At 41.8% G+C, this 12,431-nt stretch overlaps 1 protein-coding gene across 1 annotated transcript in view; it reads left to right on the top strand.

The window, feature by feature from the left end:
• Set1 (SET domain containing 1) overlaps positions 1–12,431 on the top strand; it is a 350,690-nt gene that overhangs the window by 325,593 nt on the left and 12,666 nt on the right. The window contains 1 exon segment of the mRNA XM_071668303.1: positions 589–861. Coding sequence (XP_071524404.1) covers positions 589–861 — 273 coding nt within the window.

Below are 12,431 nucleotides of genomic sequence, written 5' to 3'. Positions count from 1 at the left end.
CATACAGGAGGGTGAAAGGAGGGCAAGGAATAGAGTGAATTGGAGCGATGTGGTATACCGGGGTTGACGTGCTGTCAGTGGATTGAATCAGGGCATGTGAAGCGTCTGGGGTAAACCATGGAAAGCTGTGTAGGTATGTATATTTGCGTGTGTGGACGTATGTATATACATGTGTATGGGGGTGGGTTGGGCCATTTCTTTCGTCTGTTTCCTTGCGCTACCTCGCAAACGCGGGAGACAGCGACAAAGCAAAAAAAAAAAAAAAAAAAAAAATTATTATTATTATTATTACTATTATGTAACTCACTGTCCCCCTTTATGGGGCTCATTTAGCCCATTGCAGGAGCAGTGTAAGTTAAGCTCCTTTGGTGCAAGAAGTTCCCTGATGGTGCTGTACTCTTTTTCATGTGCTAATATCACTGTATCCTCATTTAAAGTGACTCCTAATTTGTGGTGTTACAACTTGAATGTGGAATCTCTTAATATGTACATATGTATATAGATACACATCCATTTATAGATTTATATTTGAAATGCTTAGAATGTATTTTTGATTTTGTTGATCAGAGGGTGTATGTTTCCTAATAGTATTTTTTCTTTCAGTTTCGTAAGAAGCTCCTGAGATTTGGGAAGTCACGTATTCATGACTGGGGATTGTTTGCAATGGAAGGTATAGGACCAGATGAAATGGTCATTGAATATGTTGGCCAAAGTATACGGTCCATCATTGCAGATCTGAGAGAGATTCAGTATGAAAAGATTGGCATTGGATCGTCCTACCTCTTCCGCATTGATATGGAATCCATCATTGATGCAACAAAATGTGGCAATCTGGCACGCTTCATTAACCACTCATGTAATGTAAGTTTATGTAATTATGTTCATTTTTGCTAATTTATTTTTGTCTCTATTTTCATTAGCTCCATTTCCCTGTCCATTGGATGAATAAGGTGCATGCAGCCTTTCAAACCACTCATACACATTTTAGGATTGTTGTTAAGTTTTTCTGAATATACATGGTTTTGATATGATTTTACTGAAATGGTTAGGAGATTGGTTGACTTGCTGTAAACAAAGAGTAGTGATTAATGGTCACGCCTCAGAGTGGTGAGACGTAACAAAAGGTGTGCCACAGCGATCAGTCTGTTTCTCATATATGATAGTGATAATGGGCTGTGTTGTAAGATATCGAAATTTGCATATTATACAGTGCTAGGAATATATCTACAACTAAACTTGACAATCTGCAGTTTCAAACTTACAAGGTAAGCTACTGTATGAATTCTGATGAATTACAAAAGGTAATTGAGGAAAAACACTTAAGAATAATTCTCAGGTAACTAAAAGTCATGTGAGCAGTGCATGGAAGTATTAATAAGAGCAAACAAGATTCTTGGGTTAATAGGTAGGACTCTTGAATTCAAGTGTGGGGAAATCGTCCTCACTTTAAACAGTTCACTTGTCCTTCACCATCTTGAATATTGTGCTGATTTTTGGTCACTACACATGAAAAATGACAGACAGAATGGAGAAAGTACAGTATTGAGCTTCCAAAATGATTCTTAGACTGAGAAACAAATCCCATGAATATCAGCTAAACTTTTTTCTTTCAAACTATTCGCCATTTCCCGCGTTAGCGAGGTAGCGTTAAGAACAGAGAACTGGGCCTTTGAGGGAATATCCTCACCTGGCCTCCTTCTCTGTTCCTTCTTTTGGAAAATTAAAAAAAAGTAATTAGAGGGGAGGATTTCCAGCCCCCCGCTCCCTCCCCTTTTAGTCGCCTTCTACGACACGCAGGGAATACGTGGGAAGTATTCTTTCTCCCCTATCCCCAGGGATAAATCAGCTAAACTATTATAAGTTATTCAGTAAACAAATTAGATGGTTAAGAGGCGATCTAAAACAGGTATTCAAAATTACCAAAGACTTTGATGCTCTACCTTACAACAAATTACTTTAGGCATGAAGGAAGGAAGTGCAATAACCTTTCTTTGTCATCCATTGATAGGTCTTTCTGGTCTTTAACTAAGGGCATCATTAACAACTTCTGTTGCTCTACCTTTACCTCACATTTCCATTCAGATGGTACTGGAAATATTTGTCTCTGGTTCCTGTTTCCTCTCCAACTCTATCTTGGATGACTTTAACATTCCTTCACCTCCAGATGCTTTTCTTTTTAATCCTCTGCCCCTCCATGTAATGTCCTTTTGGACTGTCCAAAAAGCACTTCTCCCTCTCTGGACACAGTAAAGGCTTATGGTTCTGATGACATCCATTCCCATGTATTGAAAGAGTGTGCCTCTGAACTTGCACATGTGCTTGCTAAAATGTCCTGTTCCTGTTTAAAAACCAAAACCCTTTCTTGTTCTTGGAAGCATGCATTGATACATCCCATCCCCAAGAAGGGTGACTGTTCTGACGTCTCTAACTCTTGTGCTGTTATTTTGACATACCATTTCTTAAGTCTTAGAGACCTTGAATCACTGTCTCCTCTTTAATCACCACTGTTGTTTCTCTAAGGTGAGGTCCACTGGTGATATTCTTTCATATCTTACTAATGTCTGGTCATTATCCCTGAAAGATTTTGGGGAGTTGTATGTTGTTGCCCTTGACATATCCAAAGCTCTTGACAGGGTTTGGCATCTGGGTCTCATCTCTAAGCTCCTCTCTTTTGGCCTCCCTCTCTCACTTTGCTCCCTCATATCTAGCTTCCTGTGTGGCTAACGTATCTCAGTGGTTGTTGATGGATCAGCCATCTCTCATTTCTCCATCATCAGAGGTGTCCCTGAAGGTTCTATCCTGTCTCATACTCTTTTTTCCTCTTTATCAACAAAAGTATGTTCATATGCTGATAACTTCACACTGCATTCATACACATCCTCCAATTCTGCTCCTTCTTCTCTTACTCGATCTGCATCGTGTGTGGACAGAACTTCCTGCAGAGCTCAAGCCTGGACAGGATGTCTTGGTGGTGTAGAGGTAATCTAGTTAAGTTTAATGCTTCCAAGACCCAGTTTCTACCCATCTCTGTATCGTAAACTCCTCACAACTCTCGTCTGTCCTTTGACTGTTCTGTTTCCACCTCTTGACTCAATGAACATACTTGGTATTACTGTAACAACCACTCTTTCCTGGAAACTCCACATTAAGGAGACAGATAAGTCAGCCTATAATAAACTGGGAGTCTTCTTTAGATGATGAAATTCCTTTTCTTCCAAACAGTTGCTCCATAAATACAAAGGATTGATTTGTTCTTGTAATGAGTCCTGCTCTTTTATCTGGGATGGCTGTAGCTCTGAGTTGAAAGTGATCATACTTCTAAACTGTCGTAGGCTAACTCAAAAACTTGACTCAATTGCCCTACACCACAGTGTTGGTTCATTTTCCCACTTATGTAGGTATTACTTTGGTTTCGACTTCCGAGTGCTTGCTGATTGTATGCCCCCACTACTAAGTAGAGTACACAATACTTGGCAAACTGCTGTGTCACATGATTACTGTGCAGCCATTGGCAACTGAAGGGTGGGCCATTTTGATAACTGAATCTTTCCCCACTCCTCAAAGCTTTGAACCTCTATACCGTTTCTTCTCTCATCTTTCCTAAGAACTATGACCTGGCACATTTTAAAAGGTTTTTCCACTTCCTCCAAAATTTGTAAATGCTTTCCCTTGTTTCCCCTATTCCCTTTCTTAATCCTCTCTGTGTTCACTTAAGGTCTAACCTTGATGTGGATTCTTTTCATGACTAGAGCGTCCAACTTAAGAAAAATATATATATATATATATATATATATATATATATATATATATATATATATATATATATATATATATATTTTTTTTTTTTTTTTTTTATATACTTTGTCGCTGTCTCCCGCGTTTGCGAGGTAGCGCAAGGAAACAGACAAAAGAAATGGCCCCCCCCCCATACAAATGTATATACATACGTCCACACACACAAATATACATACCTACACAGCTTTCCATGGTTTACCCCAGACGCTTCACATGCCTTGATTCAATCCACTGACAGCACGTCAACCCCGGTATACCACATCGCTCCAAGTCACTCTATTCCTTGCCCTCCTTTCACCCTCCTGCATGTTCAGGCCCCGATCACACAAAATCTTTTTCACTCCATCTTTCCACCTCCAATTTGGTCTCCCTCTTCTCCTTGCTCCCTCCACCTCCGACACATATATCCTCTTGGTCAATCTTTCCTCACTCATCCTCTCCATGTGCCCAAACCACTTCAAAACACCCTCTTCTGCTCTCTCAACCACGCTCTTTTTATTTCCACACATCTCTCTTACCCTTACGTTACTCACTCGATCAAACCACCTCACACCACACATTGTCCTCAAACATCTCATTTCCAGCACATCCATCCTCCTGCGCACAACTCTATCCATAGCCCACGCCTCGCAACCATACAACATTGTTGGAACCACTATTCCTTCAAACATACCCATTTTTGCTTTCCAAGATAATGTTCTCGACTTCCACACATTCTTCAAGGCCCCCAGAATTTTCGCCCCCTCCCCCACCCTATGATCCACTTCCGCTTCCATGGTTCCATCCGCTGCCAGATCCACTCCCAGATATCTAAAACACTTCACTTCCTCCAGTTTTTCTCCATTCAAACTCACCTCCCAATTGACTTGAACCTCAACCCTACTGTACCTAATAACCTTGCTCTTATTCACATTTACTCTTAACTTTCTTCTTCCACACACTTTACCAAATTCAGTCACCAGTTTCTGCAGTTTCTCACATGAATCAGCCACCAGCGCTGTATCATCAGCGAACAACAACTGACTCACTTCCCAAGCTCTCTCATCCCCAACAGACTTCATACTTGCCCCTCTTTCCAAAACTCTTGCATTTACCTCCCTAACAACCCCATCCATAAACAAATTAAACAACCATGGAGACATCACACACCCCTGCCGCAAACCTACATTCACTGAGAACCAATCACTTTCCTCTCTTCCTACACGTACACATGCCTTACATCCTCGATAAAAACTTTTCACTGCTTCTAACAACTTTCCTCCCACACCATATATTCTTAATACCTTCCACAGAGGATCTCTATCAACTCTATCATATGCCTTCTCCAGATCCATAAATGCTACATACAAATCCATTTGCTTTTCTAATTATTTCTCACATACATTCTTCAAAGCAAACTCCTGATCCACACATCCTCTACCACTTCTGAAACCACACTGCTCTTCCCCAATCTGATGCTCTGTACATGCCTTCACCCTCTCAATCAATACCCTCCCATATAATTTACAGAATGGAAAAAGGTGAGAACAATGGAAGCAAGGGGAGTGGGGGAGGAATGGGATGTATTTAGGGAATCAGTGATGGATTGCGCAAAAGATGCTTGTGGCATGAGAAGAGTGGGAGGTGGGTTGATTAGAAAGGGTAGTGAGTGGTGGGATGAAGAAGTAAGAGTATTAGTGAAAGAGAAGAGAGAGGCATTTGGACGATTTTTGCAGGGAAAAAATGCAATTGAGTGGGAGATGTATAAAAGAAAGAGACAGGAGGTCAAGAGAAAGGTGCAAGAGGTGAAAAAAAGGGCAAATGAGAGTTGGGGTGAGAGAATATCATTAAATTTTAGGGAGAATAAAAAGATGTTCTGGAAGGAGGTAAATAAAGTGCGTAAGACAAGGGAGCAAATGGGAACTTCAGTGAAGGGCGCAAATGGGGAGGTGATAACAAGTAGTGGTGATGTGAGAAGGAGATGGAGTGAGTATTTTGAAGGTTTGTTGAATGTGTTTGATGATAGAGTGGCAGATATAGGGTGTTTTGGTCGAGGTGGTGTGCAAAGTGAGAGGGTTAGGGAAAATGATTTGGTAAACAGAGAAGAGGTAGTGAAAGCTTTGCGGAAGATGAAAGCCGGCAAGGCAGCAGGTTTGGATGGTATTGCAGTGGAATTTATTAAAAAAGGGGGTGACTGTATTGTTGACTGGTTGGTAAGGTTATTTAATGTATGTATGACTCATGGTGAGGTGCCTGAGGATTGGCGGAATGCGTGCATAGTGCCATTGTACAAAGGCAAAGGGGATAAGAGTGAGTGCTCAAATTACAGAGGTATAAGTTTGTTGAGTATTCCTGGTAAATATATATATATATATATATATATATATATATATATATATATATATATATATATATATATATATATATATATATGTTAGAAGTGCAGGGAACAAGGAGAAAAGGGACACTAAATTGGAAATGGAAAGATGAAGTGAAAAATATTTTGGGCAATGAGGGCCTGGTTGTTTGAAGGAATATATGTATGGATCATGGTGAAGTGCCTGAGGAGTGGCAGAATGCATGCATAGTGCAGTTGTACAAAGGCAAGGGGGATAAAGGTGAGTGTTCAAACAACAAAGGCATAAGTTTGTTGAGTATTCTTGGGAAATTATATGGGAGGGTATTGATTGAGAGGGTGAAGGCATTTACAGAGCATCAGATTGGGGAAGAGCAGTGTGGTTTCTGAAGTGGTAGAGGATGTGTGAATCAGGTATTTGCTTTCAAGAATGTATGTGAGAAATACTTAGAAAAACAGATGGATTTGTATGTAGCATTTATGGATCTGGAGAAAGCATATGACAGGGTTGATAGAGATGCTTTGTGGAAGGTCATTAGAGTATATGGTGTGGGAGGTAAGCTGCTAGAAGCGGAGAAAAGGTTTTACTAAGGATGTCGGAAGGCATGTGTGCGAATAGGAAGAGAGGAGAGTGATTGGTTCCCAGTGAAGATCGGTCTGCGGCTGGGGTGTGTGATGACCCCATGGTTGTTTAATTTGTTTGTGGATGGGGTTGTTAGGGAGGTAAATGCAAGAGTTTTGGAGAGAGGAAGTGAAATAGTTGTTGTTTGCCGATGATACAGCTCAGGTGACTGATTCAAGTGAGTAACTGCTGAAGTGGTGGCTAAGTTTGGAAAAGTGTGTGAAAGGAGAAAGCTGAAAGTAAATGTGAATAAGAGCAAGGTTATTAGGTTCATTAGGGTTGAGAGATAAGTTAATTGGGATGTAGGTTTGAATGGAGAAAAATTAGAGGAAGTGAAGTGTTTAAGATATCCAAGAGTGGACTTAACAGCGATTGGATCCATCGAAGCAGAAGTGAGTCAGAAGGTGGGGGAGGGGGCAAAGGTTCTGGGAGCAATGAAGAATGTGAGGAAGGAGAGAGCAAAAATTGATATGTTTGAAGGAATAGTAGTTCCAACAATATTATAGGTTGTGAGGCATGGCTATAGACTGGGTTGTACAAAAGAGTTTGGATGTGTTGGAAATGAAACGTTTGAAGACAAATATGTGGTTTGTTGAGTATTCCTGGTAAATTATATGGGAGGGTATTGATTGAGAGGGTGAAGGCATGTACAGAGCATCAGATTGGGGAAGAGCAGTGCGGTTTCAGAAGTGGTAGAGGATGTGTGGATCAGGTGTTTGCTTTGAAGAATGTATGTGAGAAATACTTAGAAAAGCAAATGGATTTGTATGTAGCATTTATGGATCTGGAGAAGGCATATGATAGAGTTGATAGAGATGCTCTGTGGAAGGTATTAAGAATATATGGTGTGGGAGGAAAGTTGTTAGAAGCAGTGAAAAGTTTTTATCGAGGATGTAAGGCATGTGTACGTGTAGGAAGAGAGGAAAGTGATTGGTTCTCAGTGAATGTAGGTTTGCGGCAGGGGTGTGTGATGTCTCCATGGTTGTTTAATTTGTTTATGGATGGGGTTGTTAGGGAGGTAAATGCAAGAGTCCTGGAAAGAGGGGCAAGTATGAAGTCTGTTGGAGATGAGAGAGCTTGGGAAGTGAGTCAGTTGTTGTTCGCTGATGATACAGCGCTGGTGGCTGATTCATGTGAGAAACTGCAGAAGCTGGTGACTGAGTTTGGTAAAGTGTGTGGAAGAAGAAAGTTAAGAGTAAATGTGAATAAGAGCAAGGTTATTAGGTACAGTAGGGTTGAGGGTCAAGTCAATTGGGAGGTGAGTTTGAATGGAGAAAAACTGGAGGAAGTGAAGTGTTTTAGATATCTGGGAGTGGATCTGTCAGCGGATGGAACCATGGAAGCGGAAGTGGATCATAGGGTGGGGGAGGGGGCGAAAATTTTGGGAGCCTTGAAAAATGTGTGGAAGTCGAGAACATTATCTCGGAAAGCAAAAATGGGTATGTTTGAGGGAATAGTGGTTCCAACAATGTTGTATGGTTGCGAGGCGTGGGCTATGGATAGAGTTGTGCGCAGGAGGATGGATGTGCTGGAAATGAGATGTTTGAGGACAATGTGTGGTGTGAGGTGGTTTGATCGAGTAAGTAACGTAAGGGTAAGAGAGATGTGTGGAAATAAAAAGAGCGTGGTTGAGAGAGCAGAAGAGGGTGTTTTGAAATGGTTTGGGCACATGGAGAGAATGAGTGAGGAAAGATTGACCAAGAGGATATATGTGTCGGAGGTGGAGGGAACGAGGAGAAGAGGGAGACCAAATTGGAGGTGGAAAGATGGAGTGAAAAAGATTTTGTGTGATCAGGGCCTGAACATGCAGGAGGGTGAAAGGAGGGCAAGGAATAGAGTGAATTGGAGCGATGTGGTATACAGGGGTTGACGTGCTGTCAGTGGATTGAATCAAGGCATGTGAAGCGTCTGGGGTAAACCATGGAAAGCTGTGTAGGTATGTATATTTGCGTGTGTGGACGTGTGTATGTACATGTGTATGGGGGGGGGGTTGGGCCATTTCTTTCGTCTGTTTCCTTGCGCTACCTCGCAAACGCGGGAGACAGCGACAAAGTATAAAAAAAAAAAAAAAAAAAAAAAAAAAAATGTGGTGTGAGGTGTTTTGATTGAGTAAGTAATGAAAGGGTAAGAGAGATGTTTGGAAATATAGAGTGTGGTTGAGAGAGCAGAAAAGGGTTTGTTGAAATGGTATGGACATATGGAGAGAATGAGTGAGGAAAGATTGACCAAGAGGACATATGTGTCAGAGGTGTAGGGAACAAGGCCCTAGAAGTGGGAGACCAAATTAGAGGTGGAAGGATGGGTTGAAAAAGAATTGGAGCAATCAAGGCCTGAACATACAAGAGGGTGAGAGGTGTGCAAGGAATAGATTGAATTGGAATGATGTGGTATACTGGGGTCAACCTGCTGTCAATGGACTGAACCAGGGCATGTGAAATGTTTGGGATAAACCATGGAAAGACAGCTCTGTGGGGCCTGGATGTGGATAGAGAGCTGTGGTTTTGGTGCATTACACATGACGGCTAGAGACTGAGTGTGAACGGATGTGGCATTTTTTGTCTTTTCCTGGCGCTACTTTGCTGAAGCAGGGGTTAGTGACGCTGTTTCCTGTGGGGTAGGGTAGTGCCAGGAATGGGTAAAGGCAAGGAAGTGTGAGTATGTACATGTGTATATATGTATATGTATGTGTATGTGTATATGTTGATATGTTATGTATGTGTATGTGCATGTATGTATATATGTGTGTATATGAATGGATGGGTCTTTCTTCATCTGTTTCCTGACACTCCCTTTCTGATGCAGGAAACAATGATCAAGTTTGATAAATGAATAGATGAATATATAGATATAAATATTATCCCAGGGGATGAGGAGAAAGAATACTTTCCTGCATGACATAGAAGGTGACTGAAAGTGGTGGAAATCCTCCCCTCCTCTTTTTACTTTTCCAAAAGAAGGAATAGAGAAGGGGCCCAATGATGATATTCACTGTTAAGACTCAGTCATCTGTTCTTGATGCTACCTTGCTGACACAGGAAATGGCATTGTCAGAAAAAATATTACTGTTTGCTAATTCCCGTGTTAGCAAGGTATTAAAAACTAAAATATATATATTTTACGTACATATAGTGGTGGTAGGGGAGGAAAAAAATCCTACTTCCGTATTCCCTGTGTTTCTTTGTAGGTGACTAAGATGGGAGGGGTTTGGGCTGGAAAATAGGGTTGAGGAGGGGTGAATCCTCCCCTCCAGTTTTTACTGTTCCAAAAGAAGGAACAGGAAAGAGGGCTGGGTGAGGATTTTCACTCAAAGGGTCAATCATCTGTTCTTAATGCTGCCTCACTAATGTGGGAAATGGCAGATGTGTATGAAAAAAATATATGTCACAGGGTTGGGGAGGGGACAAAGGTTCTGGGAGCATTGAAGAATGTGTCGAAGGTAAGAACATTATCTCGAAGAGCAAAAATGGTTATGTTTGAAGGAATAGTGGTTCCAACAATGTATATGGTTGCAAGGCATGGGCTATAGATAGGGAGGTGCAGAGGAGGGTGGATGTGTTGGAAATTAAATGTTTGAGGACAGTATGTGGTGTGAGGTGGTTTGATCGAGTAAGTAATGAAAGGGTAAGAGAGATTTTTTTTTTTTTTTCCGGTCTCCCGCGTTTGCGAGGTAGCGCAAGGAAACAGACGAAAGAAATGGCCCAACCCACCCCCATACACATGTATATACATACGTCCACACATGCAAATATACATACCTACACAGCTTTCCATGGTTTACCCCAGACGCTTCACATGCCCTGATTCAATCCACTGACAGCACGTCAACCCCGGTATACCACATCGATCCAATTCACTCTATTCCTTGCCCTCCTTTCACCCTCCTGCATGTTCAGGCCCCAATCACACAAAATCTTTTTCACTCCATCTTTCCACCTCCAATTTGGTCTCCCACTTCTCCTCGTTCCCTCCACCTCCAACACATATATCCTCTTGGTCAATCTTTCCTCACTCATTCTCTCCATGTGCCCAAACCATTTCAAAACACCCTCTTCAGCTCTCTCAACCACGCTCTTTTTATTTCCACACATCTCTCTTACCCTTACATTACTTACTCGATCAAACCACCTCACACCACACATTGTCCTCAAACATCTCATTTCCAGCACATCCATCCCCCTGCGCACAACTCTATCCATAGCCCACGCCTCGCAACCATACAACATTGTTGGAACCACTATTCCTTCAAACATACCCATTTTTGCTTTCCGAGATAATGTTCTCGACTTCCACACATTCCTCAAGGCTCCCAGGATTTTCGCCCCCTCCCCCACCCAATGATCCGCTTCTGCTTCCATGGTTCCATCCGCTGCCAGATCCACTCCCAGATATCTAAAACACTTTACTTCCTCCAGTTTTTCTCCATTCAAACTTACCTCCCAATTGACTTGACCCTCAACCGTACTGTACCTAATTACCTTGCTCTTATTCACATTTACTCTTAACTTTCTTCTTTCACACACTTTACCAAACTCAGTCACCAGCTTCTGCAGTTTCTCACATGAATCAGCCACCAGCGCTGATGTGTGGTAATAAGAAAGATTGTGGTTGAGAGAGCAGAAGGGAGTGTATTGGAATGTTTTGGACACGTAGAGAACGGGTGAGGAAAGATTGACAAAGTGGATATATGTGTCAGGGGTGGAGGGAACAAGGAGAAGTGGGAGAGCAAATTGGAGTTGGAAGGATGGAGTGAAAAAGATTTTGAGCTATCAGGGCCTGAATATGCAGGAGGGTGAAAAGTGTGCAAGGAATAGAGTGAATTAAAAGGTCTGCTATACTCGGGTGGATGTGCTGTCATTGGATTGAACCAGGGCATGTGAAGCATCTTGGGTAAACCATGGAAAGTTTTGTGGGGCCTGGATGAGGAAGCTGTGGTTTTGGTGAATTACACATGACAACTAGAGACTGAGTGTGAACGATTGTGGCTTTTTTTTGTCTTTTCCTGGTGCTACCTTGCTGGGTGTGTGTGTGTGTGTGTGTGTGTGTGTGTGTGCTGTTTCATGTGTGGTGGGGTGGCGACAGAAATGGATGAAGGCAGCAAGTATACTTAATCACCATCTCCCATGTTAGTGAGGTGGTGCAAGGAAACAGACGAAAGAATGGCCCAACCCACCCACATACACAAGCATATACATAAACACCCACACACACACACATATATACATTCCTATACATTTCAATGTATACATACATATACATGCACAGACATATACATATGTACATATGTACATATTCATACTTGCTTCATAAGTGGGGTGGAGGAGGAATGGGATGTATTTAGGGAAGCAGTGATGGATTGCACAAAAGATTCATGTGGCATGAGAAAGGTGGGAGGTGGGTAGATTAGAAAGGGTCGTGAATGGTGGGATGAAGAAGTGAGATTGTTAGTGAAAGAGAAGAGAGGTGTTTGGATGATTTTTGCAGGAAAGTATTGCAAATGACTGGGAGATGTATAAAAGAAAGCGGGAGGAGGTCAAGAGAAAGGCGCAAGAGGTGAAAAAAAGGGCAAATGAGAATTGGAGTGAGAGAGTGTCATTGAATTTTAGGGAGAATAAAAAGATGTTTTGGAAGGAGGTGAATAAAGTGCGTAAGACAAGGGAACAAATGGGAACTTCGGTGGAG

This window comes from Panulirus ornatus, chromosome 2 (genome assembly GCF_036320965.1).
Source record: "Panulirus ornatus isolate Po-2019 chromosome 2, ASM3632096v1, whole genome shotgun sequence".
Classification (NCBI taxonomy): Eukaryota; Metazoa; Arthropoda; class Malacostraca; order Decapoda; family Palinuridae; genus Panulirus; species Panulirus ornatus.
The sequence above is the reverse complement of the archived record's forward strand: the minus strand, read 5'-3'. Positions and strand labels throughout refer to the sequence as shown.